We start from the raw sequence: 26636 nt of genomic DNA on the forward strand, positions 1-26636 counted from the left end.
GAGTGATCTTTTAAAAAAAGTAAATACCACTTCCCTGCTTAAAATCTTTCAGTGGTTTACTCAGGATGATCTGAGCTATGCATGACTCTCCAGTCTCATCGTGTGTCATTTTCTTTATTGCCATACTCTAACTACATTCCCTGTTTACCTTCTCAGAGGTATCAAGTTCTTTCTAAATGGTGTGTACTGTTCTCTCTGCTTAAAGCTCTCTTCTGCCTGCTCTTCACGTGGCTGTCTCCTACTTTCTTTAGGTCTTAACTTTCATGATACTACCTCCAGAGACAGTCTTCCCCTTATCTTCTGTCCTCCCAACTACACTGCAAGCTCATGAGAGCAGGGAGCATGACTTTCTTTAATCACCATATACCAAGTGCCTCTCCAGTACCTAGCACATGAAAGGCATTTAATAAATATATATGGAATGAATATAGACACCTTTATCATGGCTCTTATTTCATATTATACTTGGTTGTATTTGAGTCTGTTTCCTATATTACATTGTGAGCAGCTGAAAAGCAGGGACTTTTTTTTCATTTTTCCATTTCTAGCACCTTACATGGTATGTGGTACATGTTAGGTACTCTTTATTAAATGGCTTTCCTAGTAAGCCAGTTACTGCAAAGTACCTAGCATTGCTTAGTTCAGTATCTGATGCATAGGTAGTAAATATTTTCCTTTTTTAAAAAAAACTTCAATAATTTAGTAGTTAGAAGATGGTTCTTCGGGACACTAGTCCACCATCTTTTCTGGTTTTCCAAATAAAGTTGCTCTTCCTTGCCCCCCTCCCCTCCAAAATGGTTTAGTGGTTAAAATATATTTGCCCCATTGAGAGTTTATTTACCTTATTTTTTTGAAATCAGTTTTCATCAAAACATTCTAATAGTAATAAGCCAGTTATACATTGTCTATCTTCATGGTCTTAGAATACTAACTTTCTGAATGTAGATGTCTTAGGGACCAAAAAGCTGGGAAGTCAAATGTTAAAGAGACTTTATGAGATTCCCTGCCAGAACGTAGATACAAGTCAAGGTTGGTTATAATGGAATAGCCCTAAGAGGCCTAGCTAGGTTCTAGTTAATTTCAAATCGAGACTATCTTGGTTTGTTTATGTGTTGTGAGACATGGCTTAATGTGGCCTTGGAGTCGCAGAACAACTCAGATGTATACCTAATACCAGACTTGGTAGAATCTCTGGATTAATCCTACAGCTTCCACGTTTCCTTGAGATCTTCAACAGGGACTAAGCCAAAACCAAATCTGGAGGACAGGTGAAGTGCTGTTTGCCTTGCCAACATTTGTGCTTTCTTTATACCTGGGTGCACAACTTAGAGAAAATTGGTATATTCTAGGAATCTGCATTAGACTTTTCCTTCCTCCCTCCCTCCCTTCCAAATTACAAAATTTGAAATTATCTACTTGAACATGTTAATTTTATAAGTGAAGTGCAGATAAATCAAGGGACTTGCGCAGAGTCACATAGTACATAGATGGAACTAGAAGCTCAGGTCTTTTTTTTTTTTTCTTTTTAATATTTATTTATTTGGCTGTGCTGGGTTTTAGTTGCAGCATGTGGGAGCCGCGTGTGGGATCTTCGTTGCAGCATGTGAGATCTTTGTTTTTTTTAGTTGCGACATGCAGGATCATTTTTAGTTGTGACACGCGGGATCTTTAGTTGTGGCATGCGGGCTGTTAGTTGCGGCATGCAGGAGGGATCTAGTTCCCTGACCAGGGATCAAACCCGGACCCCCTGCATTGGGAGCCCAGAGTCTTAACCACTGGACCACCAGGGAAGTCCCAAAGCTCCAGTCTTCTTACTTCAAGTTTAAGATTCCTTTCATTCTGTCACAGCTGGATTGACAATAGACGGCTTCTTAGTTTTTCTTGTGCAGAAAACATTTTGTAGTTATGATTTCTGTGTTGGTATGAAAATTGTTTAAAATGTCAGTTTGGGGGCTTCCTTCGTGGCGCAGTGGTTGGTAGCCCACTTGCCAACGCAGGGGACACGGGTTCACACCCTTGTCTGGGAAGATCCCACATGCCATGGAGCAACTAAGCCCGTGCGCCACAACTACTGAGCCTGTACACCTAGAGCCCGTGTTCCACAACAAGAAAAGCCACCGCAATAAGAAACCCATGCACCGCAATGAAGAGTAGCCCCCGCTTGCTGCAACTAGAGAAAGCCCGTGCACAGCAACAAAGACCCAGCACAGCCAAAAATAAAATAAATAAATTTATAAAAAGAGAAAAAAGTCAATTTGACATATACCTATATGACAGTATATGCAAAAAAAGGCTATAATGTAGTAATGTTAAAGAATATATTTTGAGTAATTAAATGTGGTATTATTTATAGTCTGTTTATAATATAGACATTTTACATGCATTGGAAATGAGAAATATTAGGGATTGAATTTTTAATCAGTAATTAGGACTAACTCATAGTTCTCCCAGAGGCCTGGGTAATAACTTCTCTCTTCTTTCCTTCTAAATATCAGAATCCCAGTAAGGAATGTGAGCCTTATCGAAGAAATGAAGACAAACCAATTGCTCCTTGTGGAGCTATTGCCAACAGCATGTTTAATGGTATGAGACAGAGATAAACAAAGATGATATATATATATATAATACTGTAGTTAGGAATATTTGTATAATCTTTCAGAAACATGAATGAGATTGAGAAATTCAACAGCTTTAAGATAAATATGTGAATTAGTTATTTAGTGGGGTATTATAATGCTTTATGACTTTCTTTTGTGATTTCTTATATTTTAAGAATGAATTTCTGTCTCTGGGAAGAAAGAAGCAGGGCCATTCTGCTAACTTACTATTTCATACATGATAAAATAAATGCCAGGCTACCTTTACCAACAACTTTGAATATTTATACCATTAGATAGGGGCTACAGTTGATCATTTAGAGCAGCACTGTCTGATATGAATGTAAAGTGAACCATAAATGTGAGACGTGTATAATTTTAAGCTTTCTGGTAGTCACATTAAAAAAACAATAAAAAAGAAACAAGTGAAATTAATTTTAATTATACTTTATTAAACTCAGTATGCCCCACATATTATCATTTCAGCAGGTAAGTGATATTCAGTATATAAAAGTTATTAGTGAGATATTTTATATACTAATTTTTATACTAAATCTTTGATGTCTGATGTACATTATATCCTTACAAAACATAGTCATTTGGACCAGCCGTAATTTCAGGGGCTCTGTAGCCATATATAGCTAGTGATTACCAGATTGGACAGTGCAGAGAGAGAAATTGATAAGCCAGAAGCTATTTAGCAGTGCCTTTTTTTTTTTTTTTTTTTTTAAAGAATAGAGGCAGATTTACCTTGCAAATTGTTTTAGTTGGGTTACTATTAAAACATTTGACCATATCACATATCAGTTAGCCATGTAGGAAAATGACCTGGAACTATTGAGGGAAGGCAAGTTCATCTAGGATTATAAAGTTACCATAGTTAATTCACATGTGAATAATCAAGAGCAAATGCTCATCACATGCCTGCTTCGTTACAACCGCTTTGGGGGGCAAGTACCAGATCCTCATTTCTCATGGAAGAAAGCCGGCACTATGGATATTCAGTAGATGTTTAGCAGTATCTTCCTTTTCTTGTGTTTAGATACACTAGATTTGTTTCTGGTTGGCAATGAATCTGATCCTACACCTATTCATTTGATAAAGAAAGGTATTGCTTGGTGGACAGATAAAAATGTGAAATTCAGAAATCCCCCTGGAGCAGACATTCCCCTAGAAGAACGATTCAAAGGTAAAATATTACTAATATCCCGTAAAACATAAGCTAGGCGTTTTAATGAAGTACCTAAAATTTTCTGTCTTTAGAATCTTAAAAAAGTTTATGCTTTTTAAAAAGCAACTTTTCTTAACTTGCTGTCAAGTTAGGTAAAATATGTAGTATCTTCTAATGTACTGAAATTCTAAAGGAAAAGTAGTATACTTTTAATCTTGAATTTCTCTGGTATTTCCTTGTAAGCGTTTCAGCCATAATCTTTTAAAATTGTGACAAGGCTTATTTTAAACAAGTATTTATTTATTTATTTTAATTATTAATAGTTATAAGTCCAAATTTTTTTTTGTTTCTATGCCTCCTTGATTTCACAATGTAATGTTTCTTACCATTATATCTTTGAATTAAGTCATTTGCTTTTTGGAGTATACTCAGTAGCCTACTTTTAGTATTCTCTTAATTGAGATATCAATCAAATCTTTGTAATTATTTGTTAAGTTTTTATGTGAAGAATTGGTTTCTCTTTCGATTTTAAGACTTCCTTAGAATATGAATATATTTCTACTTTTGAACATAAGGAAAATATTCATATTGTATATCTTTGTTTTATTAGAGTGTGAATTTTCAGTGAAACTCTCAACAGAATTGAATGTCTTGTCTCCCCACTCCACACCGATCTCTCCTTTTTAAGGCACAACAAAGCCAGTAAACTGGGTTAAACCAGTATATATGCTGGATCCTGACGAAGATAATAGTGGGTTCATAAATGAGGATTTTATTGTTTGGATGCGTACGGCAGCACTACCTACTTTTCGTAAGTTGTATCGTCTTATAGAGAGGAAAAGTGATTTACATCCGACATTACCAGCTGGACGATACTATTTGAATATCACATACAGTATCCTTTTTTGGCCATGTGCACAGATTCAAAGAATTTGAAAGGAGTGTAGTCCAGTCTTGTCTCAGTTATGTGGCATGCTACTTTGTGTTTTAGTTTTGCTCTCTGCATTTTTATGAGTATGTGTGTATGTATGAGAAAGTCTCTTTTAACTTGTTTCTTCCAGAAATGCCTTTAAGTTTTAAATACTTTGTACTAGAGTTCAAGCATCTTATTTGGTAAAATTATTTAAAATGTAGGTGCTAGATTTATTAATAAGTTAGATATTTTTACAAGAGAGATTGTAATTCAGCTTAATGCAAAGGCTAGTACTCACTTAGTAAATCTAAGTGTTGGTGGTACTGGGCTGTTTTAATCTATATTTTTTTAGATAATAAAAATCAGCAAATTTGTTATTTCATATCAACATAATTATTTATAATTATTGCTCTGTTTACAATATCAAAACATTTTTATCATTAGCTGTATTGTTCCACCTTAATAATTTAGGCATACTTTTCAGTGCTGATAAATATCATTAATTTCATCCTGACTATATGTCAACGTTATACTAAGTACTTTCCATGTATTATTTTATTTATTTCAAGCATTGTGAGGCAGGTGTCATCTCCACGTTATAGACAAGAATATAGGAACATAGAGCATTTAAGTAACTTAACTGAGATTACACAGGCGATAGAAGGATCAGGGTTCATAATCAAGCTGTGCTGACTTTACCATCAACCATCACTGTAGGCTGCATCCCTAGCTGGTTCACTCAAGTAGTCAGACCAGTCCATATTGGCCTGGATGCAAAGTCTTTCCTAAGCCAGAAATATTGGGCACTAACTTTTATTCTCAACAAAATCCTTACATCTTTTAATTTCTAGCCCATTGCTTGTATATATCGTGAATGAAAAATTTTCAAATATTAGCATGTGTGCTGATGATCTTACAGTTTTGATTTTTCATAACCCAAATTAGCTATAAGTATATAGTTTTAGGTTTATAATGGATTAATAAACGGTTAATAGACCTAATTTCAAAATAAAGACCTATTTGTAGCCTTAGTTTTTTGATTTTGCACCTCAGTAGACAACTGAACATGACCTGAGAGTGACAGACTGAAAGTGACCAAGTGTTTGAAACTAGGCCTACATAGCAGAAATTTTAGACAGACAGACCCAGTTTAGGTGCTGGTAGAAAGAACATTATCTTGAGGCTATGGCAAAAGTAGAGGGCATCCTGTAGCCTACAGCACGATAAAGGGAAATCTTTGGAGCACTCAGGAGTTCTTAGTTGACAGATAATTTGCAGCAAGAGAACTTTTAGGAGGAATGCAGACTATTTTGAAAATCGATAAAACAGGAATTTGACCTGCAGAACGTTAAGGGTTAATTATCAAAATCGGGTATAAGGTGGGAACTAGGTATTAGAATCAAGGCAGAAGCCCACTTTATAGGGTTGCAATATAGAGAGACTAGCATGGGTGATTTGATACCACATCCCATAGGGTGTTGGGTTAGTTAGAGCTCTTACAGTCATTCCTGGCTCAGACTGGGATTGATTTAAGAACTAGTAGAGCTGAGCCTGCCATTGGAGTCACAGCCGGGCTGGGGAGTCATCTGCGGGGCTGGGGAGCTACGGAAGCTGGAGAAAGAGATGGGAACTAACATGATTCAAAAGATGCTTTTGAAAAAGTTGTAAACCTTTTGCATAGGGACTTAGTTCTGTCTTCTTCTCTTCCCTAACTCTTGCCAAATCCTAGAACTGGTCCGTGTAGGTAGCTCATCCAACATGTTGGTGTCCCATTTCTCAAATTTGTTTAAGGATCCACGCTTCAATTCCACTCTGTTTTAGTCGTCAATCCAGTGTCACACCGTGAGTTTCACCATTGCTCCAAATCACTAATGTAAAACTTCATTGTCATGCTTTTCGACCTTGTATGAGTCGTCCCATTCTCTCATAACTACACTCTTGCTACATGTGCTCTTTGAGCTCATAGAGACCCCTAATCTCTTCTTCCTTTTTCTCCTGGTCTGTCAAGCTCTTTTTCCTCTATGGGTTTCATTGCTATTTATCTGAAATATATTTTCACATTACAGACCTTTTACCCCTCCTGTGTAATGAGAACAGAAATATCTAAGAAATGAGAAATTATATAACCCTTAACTTTAGTTGTTTTTGCTTGTAAACTGTACTGGCTTTTATTTTGTTATTTTTCCTATTTATTTATTTATTTTCTTATTAGTCATCCATTTTATACACATCAGTGTATACATGTCAATCCCAATCTCCCAATACATCACACCACCCCCACCCCCAGCTGCTTTCCCCCCTTGGTGTCCATACGTTTGTTCTCTGCATCTGTGTCTCTATTTCTGCACTGCAAACCGGTTCATCTGTACAATTTTCTAGGTTCCATATATATACGTTAATATACGATATTTGTTTTTCCTTTTCTGACTTACTTCACTCTGTATGATAGTCTCTAGATCTATCCACGTCCCTACAAATGACCCAACTTGTTCCTTTTCATGGCTGAGTAATATTCCATTGTATATATGTACCACATCTTCTTTATCCATTCATCTGTCGATGGGCATTTAGGTTGCTTCCCTGACCTGGCTATTGTAAATAGTGCTGCAGTGAACATTGAGGTGCATGTGTCTTTTTGAATTATGGTTTTCTCAGGGTATATGCCCAGTAGTGGGATTGCTGGGTTATATGGTAATTCTATTTTTAGCTCTTTAAGGAACCTCCATACTATTCTCCATAGTGGCTGTATCAATTTACATTCCCACCAATAGTGCAAGAGGGTTCCCTTTTCTCCATACCCACTGCAGCATTTGTTGTTTGTAGATGTTCTGATGATGCCCATTCTAACCTGTGTGAGGTGATAGCTCACTGTAGTTTTGATTTGCATTTCTCTCATAATAAGTGATGCTGAGCAGCTTTTCATGTGCTTCTTGGCCATCTGTATGTCTTCTTTGGAGAAATGTCCATTTAGGTCTTCTGCCCATTTCTGGATTGGGTTGTTTGTTTTTTAATATTGAGCTGCCTGAGCTGTTTATATAGTTTGGAGATTAATCCTTTGTCTGATGATTCATTTGCAAATATTTTCTCCCATTCTGAGGGTTGTCTTTTCGTCTTGTTTATGGTTTCCTTTGCTGTGCAAAAAGCTTTTGAGTTTCATTAGGTCCCATTTGTTTGTTTTTATTTCCATTATTCTAGGAGGTAGATCAAAAAAGATCTTGCTGTGATTTATGTCAAACAGTGTTCTTCCTATGTTTTCCTCTAAGAGTTTTATAGTGTCCGGTCTTACATTCAGGTCTCTAATCCATTTTGAGTTTATTTTTGTGTATGGTGTTAGGGAGTGTTCTAATTTCATTCTTTTACATGTAGCTGTCCAGTTTTCCCAGCACCACTTATTGAAGAGACTGTCTTTTCTCCATTGTATATCCTTGCCTCCTTTGTCATAGATTAGTTGACCATAGGTGCGTGGGTTTACCTCTGGGCTTTCTATCCTGTTTCAATGATTTATATTTCTGTTTCTGTGCCAGTACCATACTGTCTTCATGACTGTACCTTTGTATAGTTGAAGTCAGGGAGTCTGATTCCTCCAGCTCCGTTTTTTCCCCTCAAGACTGCTTTGGCTATTCGGGGTCTTCTGTGTCTCCATTACAAATTTTAAGATTTTTTGTTCTAGTTCTGTAAATGCCATTGGTAATTTGATAGGGATTGCATTGAATCTGTAGATTGCTTTGGGTAGTCATTTTCACAATATTGATTCTTCCAATCCAAGAACATGGTATGTCACTCCATCTGGTGGTATCATCTTTAATTTCTTTCATCAGTGTCTTATAGTTTTCTGCATACAGGTCTTTTGTCTCCCTAGGTAGGTTTATTCCTAGGTATTTTATTCCTTTTGTTGCAGTGGTAAATGGGAGTGTTTCCATAATTTCTCTTTCAGATTTTTTATCATTAATGTATAGGAATGCAAGAGATTTCTGTGCATTAATTTTGTATCCTGCAACTTTACCAAATTCATTGATTAGCTCTAGTAGTTTTCTGGTGGCATCTTTAGAATTCTCTATGTATAGTGTCATATCATCTGCAAACAGGGACAGTTTTACTTCTTTTTTTCCAATTTGTATTCCTTTTATTTCTTTTTCTTCCCGGATGCCGTGGCTAGGACTTCCAAAACTATGTTGAATAATAGTGGTGAGAGTGGGCAACCTTGTCTTGTTCCTGATCTTAGAGGAAATGCTTTCAGTTTTTCACCATTGAGAATGATGTTTGCTGTGGGTGTCATATATGGCCTTTATTATGTTGAAGTACGTTCCCTCTATGCACACTTTCTGGAGAGTTTTTATCATAAATGGGTGTTGAATTTTGTCAGAAGCTTTTTCTGCAACTATTGAGATGATCGTATAGTTTTTATTCGTCAATTTGTTAATATGGTTTATCACATTGATTGATTTGCGTATATTGAAGAATCCTTGCATCCCTGGGATAAATCCCACTTGATCATGGTGTATGATCCTTTTAATGTGCTGTTGGATACTGTTTGCTAGTATTTTGTTGAGGATTTTTGCATCTATATTCATCAGTGATATTGGTCTGTAATTTTCTTTTTTTGTAGTATTTTTGTCTGGTTTTGGCATCAGGGTGATGGTGGCCTCATAGAATGAGTTTGGGAGTTTTCCTTCCTCTGCAATTTTTTGGAAGAGATTGAGAAGGATGGGTGTTAGCTCTTCTCTAAATGTTTGATAGAATTCACCTGTGAAGCCATCTGGTCCTGGGCTTTTGTTTGTTGGAAGATTTTTAATCACAGTTTCAATTTCATTACTTGTGATTGGTCTGTTCATATTTTCTATTTCTTCCTGGTTCAGTCTTGGAAGGTTATACCTTTCTAAGAATTTGTCCATTTCTTCCAGGTTGTCCATTTTATTGGCATAGAGTTGCTTACAGTAGTCTCTTAGGATGCTTTGTATTTCTGCGGTGTCTGTTGTAACTTCTCCTTTTTCATGTCTAATTTTATTGATTTGAGTCTTCTCCCTCTTTTTCTTGATAAGTCTGGCTAATGGTTTATCACTTTTGTTTATCCTCTCAAAGAGCCAGCTTTTAGTTTTATTGATCTTTGCTATTGTTTTCTTTGTTTCTATTTCATTTATTTCTGCTCTGATCTTTATGATTTCTTTCCATCTGCTAACTTTGGGTTTTGTTTGTTCTTCTTTCTCTAGTTCCTCTAGGTGTAATGTTAGATTGTTTATTTGAGATTTTTCTTGTTTCTTGAGGTAGGCTTGTAGCAATAAACTTCCCTCTCAGAACTGCTTTTGCTGCATCCCATAGATTTTGGATAGTCATGTTTTCATTGTCATTTGTCTTTAGGTATTTTTTGATTTCCTCTTTGATTTCTTAAGTGATCTCTTGGTTATTTAGTAACATATTGTTTAGCTTCCATGTTTGTGTATCTTACGTTTTTTTCCCTGTAATTGATTTCTAATCTCATAGCGTTGTGGTCAGAAAAGATGCTTGATATGATTTTAATTTTCTTAAATTTACTGAGGCTTGATGTGTGACCCAAGATGTGATCTATCCTGGAGAATGTTCCGTGTGCACTAGAGAGGAAAGTGTAATCTGCTGTTTCTGGATGGAACGTCCTATAAATATCAATTAAATCTATCTGGTGTATTGTGTCATGTAAAGCTTGTGCTTCCTTATTAATTTTCTGTTTGGATGATCTGTCCATTGGTGAAAGTGAGGTGTTAAAGTCCCCCACTATTATTGTGTTACTGTCGTTTTCCTCTTTTAGAGCTGTTAGCATTTGCCTTATATATTGAGGTGCTCCTATGTTGGGTGCATATATATTTATAATTGTTATATCTTCTACTTGGGTTGATCCCTTGATCATTACGTAGTGTCCTTCCTTGTCTTTTGTAACGTTCTTTATTTTAAAGTCTATTTTATCTGATATGAGTATTGCTACTCCAGCTTTCTTTTGATTTCCATTTGCATGGAATATCTTTTTCCATCCCCTCACCTTCAGTCTGTATGTGTCCCTAGGTCTGAATTGGGCCTCTTGTAGACAGCATATAGATGAGTCTTGTTTTTGTATCCATTCAGCAAGCCTGTGTCTTTGGTTGGAGCATTTCCTCGATTCACGTTTAAGGTAGTTATTGATATGTATGTTCCTATTGCCATTTTCTTAATTGATTTTGTAGGTCCTTTTCTTCTCTTGTGTTTCCCACTTAGAGAAGTTCCTTTAGCATTTGTTGTAGAGCTGGTTTGGTGGTGCTGAATTCTCTTAGCTTTTGCTTGTCTATAAAGTTTTTGATTTCTCCTTTGAATCTGAATGAGATCCTTGCTGGGTAGAGTAATCTTGGTTGTAGATTCTTCCCTTTCACCACTTTAAGTATATCATGCCACTCCCTTCTGGCTTGCAGAGTTTCTGCTGAGAAATCAGCTGTTAACCTTATGGGAGTTCCCTTGTATGTTATTTGTCATTTTTCCCTTGCTGCTTTCAATAATTTTTCTTTGTCTTTAATTTTTGCCTGTTTGATTACTGTGTATCTCGGCATGTTTCTCCTTGGGTTTATCCTGCCTGGGACTCTCTGCGCTTCCTGGACTTGGGTGGCTATTTCCTTTCCCATGTTAGGGAAGTTTGTGACTATAATCCTTCAAATATTTTTTTCAGGTCCTTTCTCTCTTCTTCTGGGACGTTTGTAATGCAAATGTTGTTGCATTTAATGTCCCAGAGGTCTCTTAGGCTGTCTTCATTTCTTTTCATTCATTTTTCTTTATTCTGTTCCGCTGCAATGAATTCCACCATTGTGTCTTCCGGGTCACTTATCTGTTCTTCTGCCTCAGTTATTCTGCTGTTGATTCCTTCTAGTGTATTTTTCATTTAAGTTATTGTATTGTTCATCTCTGTTTGTTCTTTAATTCTTCTAGGTCTTTGTTAAACATTTCTTGCATCTTCTCGATCTTTGCCTCCATTCTTTTTCCGAGGTCCTGGATCATCTTCACTATCATTATTCTGAATTCTTTTTCTGGAAGGTTGCCTATCTCCACTTCATTTAGTTTTTTTTCTGGGGTTTTATCTTGTTCCTTCATCTGGTACATAGCCCTCTGCCTTTTCATCTTGTCTCTATATTGGCTTTTACTACTAACATTTAATTTGTGAAATCAATCCTTTTGGATAATAATTATATAATTATTTTGTGATTCAGAACATATGAGTAAGGTACCTGTGTATTGTAGAATTTTACCAATGAATTACAATCAATTAAATGCCAACTTTTTAAGTTGTATTTTAAAAATCAAGTAACTAGACATGGAAAAGTCTTCCTATACACTCTTCAGATTACCCTGTACATTCATTTGATGGACGAAAACGGATGATCTTGAGCACTATTTCATGGATGGGAGGAAAAAATCCATTTTTGGGGATTGCTTACATCGCTATTGGATCCATCTCCTTCCTTCTGGGAGTTGTACTGCTAGTAATTAATCATAAATATAGAAACAGTAGTAATACTGCCGACATTACCATTTAATTTTATATTTTGAAAACAAATTTACTGCATGTGCATCAAGGCCAGTCCTATTCAACCTAGCTTTCAAATGCTGATGTCTGGTTAGTATGTCATTTTTGAAGTTGGCACATAACTTTTTTTTTTTAAGGCTGTCTTTGTCCTTTGCTTCTTCCTTATGGATGACTTAGGAAAATATATGACGGGTATAAAACAAATTCGCTATACTGATCATATCAACACTGTAACTGCTGAAATGGCATTCTTATGTTTCCTTTCTGATGGGACAGTCCGTTTGATGCATGGAGCCTCTTTCATGCGAAATGCGTCTGCTGCTTAAATGTTTATGCTGTGTTGATAATATTATATTGACATATGATACTGTATATGTGTGCCTATTGTGTGAAGAAAGTGATTACAAGATGTGTGAGTATAATGACTTGCTAACCCTTTAGGATTCATAGTTACAAAAAGATGAAGAAAGACCAAATCTAAATAAAACACTTCATCCTTTTCACAGGTCGTGTGTAAAGGCTTAAAGTACCATCTTTGTTGAGGTGGTTCATGTATTCAGCTTATCCAGTACAGTTCTTTGTCAAGCTTAGGTTTGATTTCAAAGGACCTATTTACCTGTCTAGAATAGGAATTAATGCTCATGGTAGGTCTCCGGTAGGAAGATTTAAAATTCCTCTTTCCATTTGGTTAAGATGTTGCAGTCAGGAAACCCATCTCACTTGATGTTTTTACATGTGACCATTTCCCTTGAAGCTTACACTTCATAAGGGATGAAAGAATATAGGTGAGCTTGGCAAGCTTCTTGGCCGACCTTTATCTTCTGCCTCACCTGTCAACCAGATGTAAATATTCAAAGGAGACTGTTTTCATTGTGGTATTTAACATTAAGAAATTTGCTTCAGCATTGGAAATACCTCAAGCTGTTTTTATTTTGCAGGTAAGTGTTTTGACTTAAGTACTAATATTATCTTGCAGAAATTTTGGAAAACAGTAACCTTCATTTCCTCTATATTTCATTCAATTTTTACATATAGGTCAAGGATGAATATGTATGCACATTCTCTTTAGTTAAGCCACCGATTGTTTTGGTTGGTTTTTCTAAGATGTACTTTAAAAAGAAGTTCTTTAAATTTCCTAGTTGAATTCTGGAGATTTTGGAGTATGTACATGAAAAATTATATGTGCTTGAAGTTATTTTATTTTCTATTAACTGGAATTATTTTTAATATTCCTTATTGAATAAATGCTGTAATTTGTTTGCTATGGAACTTATTCTTGAATGTAAACTTATTGTTTCACATGCATGAAATGTATGTCTTAATCAGAGGTGGCTTAATTGCATTGAAATAGCTTTTTTTTTTTTTTTAACTAAAATAACTCATAGGTTTGTATAGAAGAATGCCTGTTTGAATTCGGAGTTTGTAATGGTTTCCTTCGTTTATATTTTAAATCAAAAGGTCTGGGTAATGTATCAGTTTTGATTAATATATGTTTTTTTAAAAAAAAATAATGTAATGGTTAATAGTAGAAATGTGCCACACTTCTTAAGTTTTGTATAATATGAAATTCAGTTAAAAGAACTTGTAGTTCATAATGACTTTCAACAGATAGACTATTACTTGCATTAAGTACTTAATGTATAATTGTCCTGAAATTTCTGAGTGCATAGGGTATTCTTTGTGTAAAACTATTCTTTGTTTTATCAGTCCTTCAGAATATGGTTATTTATTCTGATAATTGACCCTCTTGCACATGGCAGTTTATTTTCTGGGGTATATCATTGGGGGAGAGGGCTTCTCCCAGTCTTTGCAGATTGAGTTTGTGCTGCTTGAGAAGGACTGCCGTCCTGCGTCTCTTTTTCTAACTGGGGGACCAGAGGTGCTGCTACAGAAAAGTTGAAGAGCTCTTCCAACACTTTCTCATCTGTGGTCAAGACGGAATCTTAAAATATATTTGGAGTTTTATCTATTTTACAAGTACATGGATGGCCTAAGTTCTCCCTTGTCTCCTGCCATTTGAGCTGTAAGCGATTCCTGTTGCTGAATATGAAGAATATGGAACATTCATATGGCCTCTGTGACTGGCGGAAAGAAAACCTTTCTTATGGGCTTTATGCTGATCTTTGGGAAACACTGATGTCATACTCAGCTTTCAAAGAATCATATTGCATTTTAAGACAACTAGGTTAAGTAGAAGGCATTGAAGAATGTACTAACTTGCAGGAAATATTTTGATACATGAAATTCCCAACTGAAGGAATTATTTAATAAGTAAAAGCTAAGAAATTTCTTTGAAATCAGAAAGCAGTTTAAAAGTAAATTGGTAAAAATAACTGTACTACCTAATAGAAAATTATTCAACGAAGAGGAGAGTCAAGTCAAGTGAATATTATTTGTTTCTTGGTTACAGTATTTGTAACTTTGATTACATTGAAAGATAACTTTGTTAGTATGTTCTGTATTAATAAAAATGAACAAAATTAATTTTGCTATGTTCAGGTGTCTTGCTAAAATAACAGCGCCCCAGTGTTGTTGCAGGTGTTTAGCACTAAATTGTAGCCCAGGCTCAATGAGGCCAAATTTTAACATTTCCATGCCTAGATTTGATTGCCATATGTGAATATGTTAATCACTCTGATAGCATTAACTGCAGGATTTATTCATGCTACTGAGAAACATCTGTTCTTACCAACAAGTGGTCAGATTATAACCTGTTATAAGCAGACAGGCTAAATTTGGTATTAGATCAAGGGAAACTTCTGGTAAATAGAAAATGAATAACTGGTATAGAGACAATGATGACGAAAATAATGAATTGGGCAGGGACACAGGAAATGAAAAGCCAGACTAGCAAAGAGGAGCAGCTGAGTGGTAGGCGTAACGACTGCTGTTCAGCCTGCTTGCCCCGTCTTTATGGAAACACTGCCTTAGAATTATTGTACCATCCTTTGTTGGTTAAGCTTCAAAGTTCTGTTCTTTGCGAACATGGTTAGTTTGAGGGGACGGTGGAGGGAGTAAGGAAGTGCTGCTTCAAGAAGAATTTGGTGCATAAATGTTTGTTGTAGTATTTGGATAATCTAGTAAAGTGTTTTAGGCGGACTCTAGTAAAGTGTTTTAGGCGGACTCTCAACCACTGCGCCACCAGGGAAGCCCGGGAAACGTAAAAATCACATTTCCCGGGCTTCCCTGGTGGCGCAGTGGTTGAGAGTCCTCCTGACGATGCAGGGGACACGGGTTCGTGCCCCGGTCCGGGAGGATCCCACATGCCGTGGAGTGGCTGGGCCCGTGAGCCATGGCCGCTGAGCCTGTGCGTCCGGAGCCTGTGCTCTGCAATGGGAGAGGCTGCAACAGTGAGAGGCCCGCATAGCGAAAAAAAAAAAAATCACATTTCCCCTAATGTCATTTGAAATTTCAAAATAAATATCATTTAAAAATAAATAAATAGATATCATGTCTAAAATCACATCAGACCATGGTGACCTTATTTTCTTTTATATATGTAAAATTTGTCAAAGTAACGTGTACACAGTTAAAAAAATCTAAAGGCCTTATGATGAAAAACAGCAGTACCTGTCCCAACTTTCTACCTTCTAGAGACAATTACTTTGACTTCAAAAGTTGTTACTTTTGGTATTTATCTTAGTGTATCTAAATTATATGCCTGTTCTACTATTGCTTGATTTAACAGTTTTAGACATTATTGTCTTCTTGATAATACTACCTGATGATGTAGCTAACACACGTACTTCCCCTTCCCCCATTATATAATTATAATATTTAATAAACACATTAGCAGTTGTTTAATTATGACTTTAAAAATACTGTATACTTTAGAGCAAAGCAGAGCACCAAGATTATACTTTGTACACTTTATTTTTCCTGGAATTAATAATCACCCCACTTTTAACATCAACATAACTTTCTGGAAGCCTGTCTTAAAGTTTTTCCAACTTTTCTATCAGGTCCACCCTGTTCTTATCACTAGTCTTTTGAAGGTTTTTTGTCCCCAAATACCTGATAACCTGATTCCCTGTTTTTGCTAGAAAGGTCTGTTCTGCATTTGTCCTTCTCTGCCAATCTCTACTGGTGGTTTTTTCAGACAGCTACTCAGCCATTATCACATTCCCTCTTTTTGTCACCCTCCTGTGTTGGATCTGCTGTTTCCTAGTTCACTCTCTTCTTTACTGGAGCTGTTTTCAGTTTTTCGCGTAGGTGACTTTCCTTGTATTTCTGGCTAGTCTCAGCAATCTATCATGTATAAATGGACCCCCAAAACTCATTGAAAGCTCTTTGTTTGTGGGCAGTGCTTGACAAGTGATGGCCTCAGTAGCGCAGTGCTACTCAAAAATGCCACTGAGTGCATTATTTGTTCTGTTCATGATAAAATGCTTAGACAAGTAATAAATAGTTGCCAGGTCAGCAACTGTAGGTAGACTGAATTTTGAGAAGCACCGCATTAGGGAATGACTGTCAGGGAGCCAGTCATTTGGCTGGAGGCCTTTTCTGTGGGACTGTTCAGTTTCTCTGGGGAAGAATTCTCTAGTCTTCTGCAAAAGGAAGGGGTTGAAAGAGGCTCTGTCTCTTACTGCTTTGAATTCTCTGCTTCTGCCTTGTCTTCCACCCCAGCTTCTGTTTTCCACTTCACATATTTCAGCTATACCCATCCCTTTGCATATGCCTTCCACCTAGTTGTCTCCCATTACTTTTTCCAGATAAAAATGTTCTTGCCTTCTACCTGTGGGAGACAGTGACCGAGGTGAGAGACTGTATTTGGCCGAGAGGGGTAGGGCAGAGATTGCAGGGAGCTGACCATTCTGTTGTATATAATTTTCAACTACTCATTTTCAGGCCTGTCCCTTGATTCCACTCTTTGCTATAAATTCTACTTTCAATTCTGAGCTTCTCAGGGGTTTTAGAACCAATCAACATGCTTCTCACTGGTATCCATCCCCCTTGCAGTCCCTTTAGATTGTGGCTTCCTTGGTCCTGCTCAGCTATATCCCATCTGCTTTCTGTTTTCCAGAAATCTGTTGAAATTGATTTTCTGTCTCCTCTTTGGTCGCCATCCTTTTGGGCTGTCTTTTAAGAAATGTTTTTTAGACTGTCATACAGTAAACTTTACTTTTTGTACTTGTAGTGTACAGTTCTGTGAATTTTAACACACGCATAGGTTTGTGTAACCATTTTAGAATACAGAGCAGTACCAAAACCTCCCAACCTCCCTTTTACTATACATCTTTATAGTCACCCTTCTCTCCACCCATAAGCCCAGGCAACCACTGATCTCTTCTCCATCCCCATAGTTCTGTCTTCTGGAATGTCATAAATGGAATCATATCATATGTGACCTTTTGAAACTGGCTTCTTTTACTCAGCATAATGCCTTTGAGATTCATTTAAGGTGATGTATCTAAAAACACCTCATACGAACAAACATATGGACACCAAGGGGGGAAAGTGGCGGGGTGGTGGTGGTGGGATGAATTGGGAGATTGGGATTGACATATACACTAATACGTATAAAATAGATACTGATAAGAAACTGCTGTATAAAAAAAATGAAATGGAAAAAAACCTCATACCCTTTCAATTCCTTTTCTTTCATTTTTACTGGAGTGATAGGGAGGACAAACAAACTCTTGGGGCCAATCCACTATCTTAAACCGGAACCACCTTGAAGTACCTTTTGATGATCTTAGTACATTTTGAAAAACTATGTACTTTAAGTGACATTAGTGGGAGCTTGTCTGTATGCCACAAGCTTTTCTATGCAGGGTGATGTGCCAGAAGATTGAACTCACCATACATCACTTTCACTGTCAAGACTTATATGCCACTTTGTTTCAAGGACAAGCAATGCAGAAAGAAATAGATTTACAATTATATGTCAAATTGCAATTGAATCAGTGGTCTAATCCCCGGGGTATGTTGTCATTCCTTTTTCACGACAAAGCTTGTAAAAGAGCAGTTTATATTTTATTACTATCTTCAGCCTCATCCAGGCTTTCATCCCACTATTGCACTGTAGTCTCTTCACTATCAATCTGCACCTGAAAGATTCAGAATACGGTTTTTAGAATCAGGCTGACCTGGCTCTTAAATACATAAACTGTATCTTCAGATTATTTAATCCCCTAAATCATTTACTTTACCATTTCCTTGTCTGTAAAATGGGGATTTTAATACCCACTTGACAGATATTGATTTGAGGAATAAGGGAAGTGATAGATGAAACTCATTTAGCACAAAGTGTAGAAAAATGGCACTCGGTGAACGACGACCACTCCTTTCTGTCAAATCAAGGGAACTCATCCCATCCTAGCCTGGTGTTTCTCTTACATTCCTCGATGTAGTGAATGGTAGGTATGACCAACCATCTTATGAGTTAAGCCAGAAATCTGCTCTCCTTCCCAACTTCCCAATCCAATAAATCACTACATTCTGTTGATTTTTGAAGGTACTTCCTCATTGTTGGCTCTCTAACCCATCCCCTTATCTCCATCCCTTTAGCTACATCTCTTTTGCTGTTGACTTACTTCAGGTTTTCTTTTTTCCTTGGATTACTATAAGTACCTTCTAATGGACTCTCTGTCCTGGTAACTCATATCCAATCCAGCGTTTCACTACTACCAGAATGATATTGAAATAGAGTTCTGATTCTTGACCATTTGCCATTTAAACCTTTATATAAATCTATAAATAATTGGGTATTAAAATCGGTGAGGAAAATAACTTGAACTGGGAACAAGTAACTTGGTGGGTCTAAGTCTAGAGATCAGAAGGAATAATAATTTCAATATTACTAATTTTATCTACACATTTCACCTATGCTGAACCCATACATCATCAGCTTTCTATTTGAAATGACAGTGGAATAATTATGAGTTTGTAAAAAGGTGGACAGATATTTCCTGTGGTATAGGGTGGATACTTTCGTATTTATACCCGCTTGAGGGTGGGCACTTGTAACAGACACTTGTAATGTGGCATTATTTAAGCACAGTTGGTATCTGTACAATAATTGCTGTGCCTGGCAACTCCAACCATGGAAAGTGCCCTGCTAGCCTGAGGCAGCAAGACTCCGGAGTCCAGATTTGCCCTCCCATTTCTGGTCCCCCAATTAGAATTTCCCCCTCTTTTCAGCGTTTTCCCAGACTCAGAGAAACGAGTGAACAGCTTCCACACTTTCGCGACACTGTGGGAGAGCTGCTTGCATGGGGAGTTCTGCAGCACCCAAAGGTGCAGCAAGATAAAAACTAGTATCCCGACGCAGCTCTACACAGCACACTCTCAGCACACGGAACAGTAACGTCCTCACAACAGTGGAGAAAACTGATTGTATCCGTGTAAGAGAAGTTATACTTTTTTGTTTTGTATTTCATCCAGCTTCACAGTTTAGAGTTCGGCCAAACCAGCGTTCTAAACAGTGGCTCAAAGGTTGCTCAGAGTTTTACGTCTTCTCGTTCAAAATACACACACTAATTTTCTTCGATAGCCTGGTCTCACATTAATTTTATCTGAGCTAGTTAAACGACTACGTAATGCCTCGCTCCTTGCCTCTCAGGTCTCAAAAGTCGTTCCTTTATCCCCAGCCTCCGCTCCCGGGGTAACCGGCGGCTCAGGAGCGAGGTCGAGGCGCAGAGACAGCCCGCCGGCTAGAGCGGCCACAGCCGTCCGGCCGCTCTCTCTTTTCTTCCGCTCTCTATGGTTAGGAGCAAGTCCCTCCTCCGCCCGGAAGTATTTAGGCTCCAGGCGCTTGCGCAAGGCCAGAAGGTAGTTCCGATTCCGGCGTGTGGCTCTTCGTTCCTCGTGTTCAGTTGTCGCGGTTGGTGGGCAGTAACGGAGCCAAGATGCTGCGGAGTCTGCTGGTGAGTAGCTTGTTGGCTGGCATTCGGGATGTGGGGCGAGAGGGTTGGGAGCGGAGGCTAGAGGTTCGCGACAGGAAAGCCTCTCCTGGGAGGGGAGGAGAGAGGGAGAGGGCGGCTTCGGAGGTCACCTTCCTTGGTCCGTGTCCTTTTCGCTTGACCTTCCTTCCCTTCCATGGATCACTCTTGCCCCAAGCTGTGCTGGGTAGCTGTAAGGAGTGGAGAAGCTGGGGAGGTGACCAGAGGATTGTGCGTTAGGCAAGCCTTGGGTTCTTAGTCGCCACCCCTAATCTTGTGGGTGCGGGTGGGAAGTTTCTGATACCCGGAAGCGTCAGCAGAAGGATGTTCCTCGGATAACGAGGGGTTTGAGTTTCAGTGACTCTGAGGTTTGTGAGCAGCAGAAGGCAGTTTAAAAAGCAAGCCTTTCAGTTTTGGCTGGCGCTTTAGGAGCATTCATGGCCGAAGGGTCGTGTTGCTTCCATCAGGCGGTTCTGCAGTGTCCTTCACCGCTCCACCGACTTTGAGCATGTGAAATATTTTCCCCAAATTTTGAAAAAGAGAAGGAAAATGTAACAGTGATCGTTTTCTTCGGTAATTATCCAATAAAGCTTTACTTATCTTCTCAATATATTATTTATTTTAGAAAGTGGATTGCATATTTGTAATTTATTTCAACTGGATATGTAATGCAAGTCTCTTGTAAAAGATTTATGCCCTATTAATTCTTTGGGGAAAATGTAATGAGGGAAGCATTTTAATTAAGTAGGAATCATGCCAGTTTATTTTGATATCAAGTAATAGATTTTTAATAATATGGTAGAGTATTTAAATAAAAAACTTCGAACCTCGTGTATTTTGTAACCATTCTTTATTTCTGTAATATCTATATATCAGTATGTTTTCCTCATATAATGCTACTGGTTCAATTCAGGTAAAGATCATGATTTTTCCCCCCTCAAAATCTACATGAATTCTTCTTAAATGTGGTGTTTGGAGACTTCAGAATGTAATATAAAGAGCAGTGGCGGGGCGACAAATAGGAAAACCTCAGTGCTTGCTTGTCTGTGACTTTGTTATTGACAAATCGGGTATGTTTTAACTCTCAGTTTCACTTTTCTGTAATACTGAAGATTGGGAATGGTTGGTTTTGAAGGGTTTCTTTAAGCCCTAAGTCTGTTTAGTATATGTGGATTTTTTTAAATTTCAGGCTCTTCGTCAGATTGCCCAGAGGACCATAAGTACTGCTTCACGCAGGCAGTTTGAAAATAAAGTTTCAGAGAAACAAAAGCTCTTTCAGGTACTGAAGTATTTTATAGGAGATTGTTACTTGTTATGATTAGATTACCAAAAGTTGGCGATAGGAGGTAAATCTGGAGACGTCTGATTGTTAACAATCCTGTTGTATTAGCAGAAGAGTAATAGGAAACTGTCTGTCGATAGCTAACTGGGCATTTGCTATAACCAAGAGGCCCTTGGGAAAGCAGAAGAAACGAAGGGGTAAAGATCAAAGACACTTTCTTTTGGAGGAGTCACATTGGGTTGGCACTCTGGGGTAGCTGCACAGTAATAGACAAATAGACCATAGAAAGAGCCCAGAAGCAGAACAAATACATTAATATATGTAGAAACTTGATATATGTTAAAGGTGCTATTTCATATCAGTGGGGAATGGAAAAATTGGGTGGCTGTTTTTTTGTGGTTTTTTTTTTTGCGGTACGCGGGCCTCTCACTGTTGTGGCCTCTCCCGTTGCGGAGCACAGGCTCCAGACATGCAGGCTCAGTGGCCATGGCTCACGGGCCCAGCCGCTCCATGGCATGTGGGACCTTCCTGGACCGGGGCACAAACCCGTGTCCCCTGCATCGGCAGGCGGACTCTCAACCACTGCGCCACCAGGGAAGCCCTGGGTGGCTGTTTTGAAGAAAGTAAAGTTATATCCGTTCTGTATTGTGTGTTAAAAGATTAATTGCAGATATAAATACTTCTCCCTCAAAAAATATTAAAAGAAAATATAGGAGAATTTTTTTTCAGCTTACTGAGGTATGATTGACAAGTAAAAATCGCAAGCATTGGGAATTCCCTGGTGGTCCAGTGGTTGAGAATCCACCTTCCTATGCAAGGGTCGCGGGTTTGATCCCTGGGGATGGGGGAACTAAGATCCTTCCTGCCCTGGGGGAACTAAGACCACACACTGCAACTACTGAGCCCACGCGCCACAACTATAGAGAGGCCCATGCACCACAACGAAGATCCCACGTGCCGCAACTAAGACCTGACACAAAGAAAGAAAGAAAGAAAGAAAATATAAATAAATAGTTTGTATTTAGGTTGTACCTGATTTTTTTTTAAGGTGTACAAACAATGTTATATTTAATGTATCTATGAATGATTACCACAATCAGGTTTAATCTTAGGGGTCATCCTAAGAAAGTCTTTACAAAGCCTAGAAGCTGTAAAGGAGAAAAATTGCAAGGTTTGGTGACACGAAAATTTTAAATGTACTTATGGTACAAATTGAGGTAAGTGACAAATTGAGGGAAAATTTTTTAAATTAACAAAATTTTTAATATTAACAAAAAGTTAATAACCTTAGCATACAGAGAGCTCCTACAAATCAGTAAGAAATGCACATTAAAATGACAAGTTGCTACTTTTTTTCCCTGTTCAATTGTCAAAATTTTAGAAGATTTAAAATAGGTTATGTTAGCCAGGTGTGGGAGATAAGTGCGTTCCTATACAGTACGTTGATACATGCTAGGAAGTAGTATTGGTACAGAAATTTTAGAGTATTTGAAAGTATTAGAAGCAAATTATTGTACATATCCTATTCAGGACTCCCATTTTAAGAATCTTTCCTACAGAATAGTAGCATAAATATATAAAAATAGGAAATAGGCTATTAATCATTATGGGAGTTTAATATCAAAAAAACCCAACAACCTAAATACCCATTAATAAAGGATTGGCTAATGTAATTTTATTTTTTGCACAGTGGAATGCTGTGTAGCCATTAAAAGGAACAAAGTAGGTTTAAATGGGCTAGATGGTTTTTAAGGTAATGTTGAGTGAAAAATCTATGATAGGCCATTATATAGCATAATCTCATTTTGTGTATTAAACAAGTATGTGCATAAATTAGAAGCTATGACACTACAAGCTTTAAAAAATTAAGGATATGTATTAATATGTGTTAATAGTGGTTTTCTCATGAGGAAAGACTTAGTGGGACAGAGCACTTACCTTTATAAGTAGTTAGGTTATCAGTGAGTTTTTTGTTTAATTGTGATCTCTGATGTTTCATAAAGAAAATTTTAAGTGGTTAAAAAAAAAGTATTATGTATGCTGCATGAAAATAAAATACTTATATTTAACAGGTGTGTTAAGTATCCTACACTATGCCAGGTGCTGGATTGGGAGACTAAGGATATAATTTAGGGTTATAAACCAAAACTCTCTCTCCTGTTTTTTTAAGGGAAAAAAAGATTGTACCTATGACCAAAGTGTGATGATTATTGCTTTTTTTAATAATTAAATTGATGAACTCAATGAATATATTTTCACAGCTTTACTGTTTATGTGTTCTTTGGAAAGAACATTTTATTAGATCTCAAATTAACTTTAAAAGAAAGAATGTTGATTTTTAGGAGTTTTTATTTTAAAAGTAGTTGCAGTAGAGAAAGATTCAGGAAAAGGGTAGTCCTTTTTAATTTTGATATTTAAAATATTTCAATTTCAGTGTTTTAAGAAGCCACTTAATTTTATATGAATGGATTAGTCTTTTTCATTTAGTTGGAAACCAATGATATACATTAATTATTATTTTTTTAACCTAGGAGGATAATGGAATTCCAGTGCATCTAAAGGGTGGGATAGCTGATGCCCTCCTGTACAGAGCCACCATGATTCTTACAGTTGGTGGTAAGACATTTGGAATGCTTGCTCTATCATAGTAGCGATAACTAACAACATCATTGCTCTCACTGTGCCAGTATTTTAACACAGGCAGTCTGTCCCCAGAATCTGAGGTCTTACTGCTTTACATATAATGACTCACAAAGGTGATTGATACATATTGTATAAGAACGTTTTAATGTCTTTTAAAAAAAATAAACCGATAAAGTTTGATAATTATCTTGTGATAGAGGTGGCTTTTGGAATGTGCCGCTGGTGGCCCTGCAGGCCTTTGGAAGAGCCAAAGATAGCTGCTCTATCCCATCTCCTATAACAGGGGTTCTTAAATATTTTGACTATGATGTATAATAATAATACACTTTACATCTAATCCCTGTACATACATATTTATGACAGAGATAAAACCTTATACAGCACAATACTTTTACTGCATGTAAAGTGCTTTGATATTTTTTCTGTGGATTGGGCAGTTCCATTATTCAATATTGGCAGTGGAATATCACAAATTAGCATGCTAGGAGCAGAGTTAGGAATCTGAATGATTGCTCCCTGGCGGGAGAAAGGGAAACAGTATTAGAGTGATTACTGTGTGCTCATTCTATTGCTAGGAGTGCCACATATGTGGATTTCTGTAACCCTTGTATTAAGTCTGTAACGTATCCTCGTTTTAAAGATGGAGAAATTATGTTAATTACCCAGATAATATTGCTTTGGAAGAGCTGGTGTTTGAACCCTAAGCACAAAGTCCCCTTATGCTTATGCCAAGGTGCCTTTTTTGGCTTGAATTGAATGCAGTGAAGGGACATTTTATGGACAACAAGCAGATAGTGACGTTTGGGCTTTCTTAAGGTAAAGTCCTAAATTCTTTTTGGCCAGTGAGACTATTTCGTAGACGTTTTGGTAATTAGTTTTAAAAATAAATTTCCTGTTATTAGAAATTCTTACTTCAAATTTGATTATTTAAAAATTATATGTCCCTCTTGCTTGGTTTTATATTGATAATACACTTCAGGGAAGGCTTTGCCTATTTGACCTTTTGGCTTTTGAATCATTCTTAGCATTTCTCAGGCAATTTTAGGTTTTATGTTCTTAATCTTATTTTAAATTTTTTTACATGTCATTACGTTAACAAATACATTACTGTGCTGCATCTAACACTTCTATACAAGTTAAGTAATATTAAAACTAGATTAAACGTGTTTTGTATGTATTTATTTTAAATTTTGCCAGCACCTATCAAAATACTTCTGTATATTCCCATAAAAGTAGTTTTAATACCAGCCTTGCCTCTTTATCTTACAACTTTTTAGCTGGAATATTGGGTTCATACATTTAAACCTGAGAATTTCCTGTTAAGTTCTTATTTCCTTTATTTTTCAGGAACAGCATATGGCATGTATCAGCTGGCTGTGGCTTCATTCCCCAAGAAGCAGGGTTGACTTCAGTTTATCCTCCCAGCAATCGGTTGGTTCAACTCCATTCAGTTCTCTGTGGACCAGTAGTCTGATAACTAACTTGAGTTCTTCTTTGGGGATCAATATTTATTGACTTGTACTAGCTGCCACCAATAAAGCAGTCTTTACCATGCTTTGTTTTATTTGATCACTTTAGGATACATTATACCAGTAATAGCAGCCTTATAAACCTTAGGTAAGGAGGAATCTTTTGTCATTAGGTTATATGTAGTACCATTGTGGTATTATTTTAGTGAAATTTTATTTTTAGCAGCTTAGAATTCCAGCAGGGAATGGTCTTCAGCTCTAATTGAGCTTGACACTCGGAGTGCATATTTCTTTGAGTCTTCCCCTCCCCTCTCTTCCCTGCTGTGCTGTCTCCTGGGATATGCTAGCACCTAGGGTTAGTGGAAGCAGGTTAGTTTTGGCTCATGGGGTTCAAGTTTCTTTTTTCCTCCCTTAGCTCTGTGTGTTTATGTTTAAGAATATTGGATGTATTCCACAGTTTAGAGTAGGCTTTAGTAGAATTGCTGTAAAATAATCCAGTATTTGTTCTTCTCACACTCAGAATGGGCTTCTGTTATGTTAGTTTAATCCATAACATACAGTGTACCTTTCCTTAAAATACTTAGTTCATTTGTAAAAGTTATCTTCTGGGGGAACGGAAGGAGTCAGACTTTGTCATCTCTGCAAGGTGTGCATTTGTAACACTGTGAAGATTAAGAGTCTAGATCCGTCAGATCTAGGGGAAATCTATGAGTAAGGGTTTTATAAAAGCTTCAATTTCTGGATAAAATTGAGAAAACTAATATAGTTAGAAAAATGGAGTCAAGTCTGAAATACCAAACTAACTCTTTTCCTTTTAAAACATTGAGGCTTATGGTACAAATCCATTTCAAGAGGTACCTAATGAAAGGTGTTTCAGCCTTGAGTCTTGAAAGTTAGAAAGATCTTGGTTAACCGTATATCTAACCTGCCACTGAATGCAGGAATCCGCCCAGCCTCTTACAGAATCTCATTACTAACATCAGCAGAGAACACTGCTTTTGAAGGGAGTGGAATGAATATTGTTAGACATTTCTAAATGCTGAGAAATATCTTAAGTAGGCCTGGAATCTGGTCCAATTCTGATTCAGAGCTAAAAAGCAACCAGTGATAATATTTTGAAACAAGCTATATTTATCAGCATTGTACAAAGGAGAATTTCATCAAT

The 26636-nt window shown here is 37.2% G+C and overlaps 2 protein-coding genes across 2 annotated transcripts in view; both read left to right on the top strand.

The window, feature by feature from the left end:
• CDC50A (cell division cycle 50 P4-ATPase accessory subunit A) overlaps positions 1-14678 on the top strand; it is a 42317-nt gene extending 27639 nt beyond the window's left edge. The window contains exons 4-7 of the mRNA XM_027092286.1: positions 2496-2583; positions 3640-3786; positions 4457-4663; positions 12011-14678. Of these exons, the coding sequence (XP_026948087.1) occupies positions 2496-2583; positions 3640-3786; positions 4457-4663; positions 12011-12204 (636 nt within the window). The 3' untranslated portion in view covers positions 12205-14678. The remainder of the gene's footprint in view (positions 1-2495; positions 2584-3639; positions 3787-4456; positions 4664-12010) is intronic.
• A 5240-nt stretch (positions 14679-19918) lies between these two features.
• COX7A2 (cytochrome c oxidase subunit 7A2) lies at positions 19919-25556 on the top strand. Its single transcript, XM_027092293.1, has 4 exons — positions 19919-20062; positions 21267-21356; positions 23891-23975; positions 25350-25556. The coding sequence occupies exons 1-4, from the start codon at positions 20045-20047 to the stop codon at positions 25406-25408; spliced, it is 252 nt and encodes an 83-aa protein (XP_026948094.1). The 5' UTR covers positions 19919-20044; the 3' UTR covers positions 25409-25556.
• Positions 25557-26636: the final 1080 nt, after the last annotated feature.

This window comes from Aethalodelphis obliquidens, unplaced genomic scaffold (genome assembly GCF_003676395.1).
Source record: "Aethalodelphis obliquidens isolate GAN/ISIS:26980383/991018 unplaced genomic scaffold, ASM367639v1 scaffold3, whole genome shotgun sequence".
NCBI classification, from domain to species: domain Eukaryota; kingdom Metazoa; phylum Chordata; class Mammalia; order Artiodactyla; family Delphinidae; genus Aethalodelphis; species Aethalodelphis obliquidens.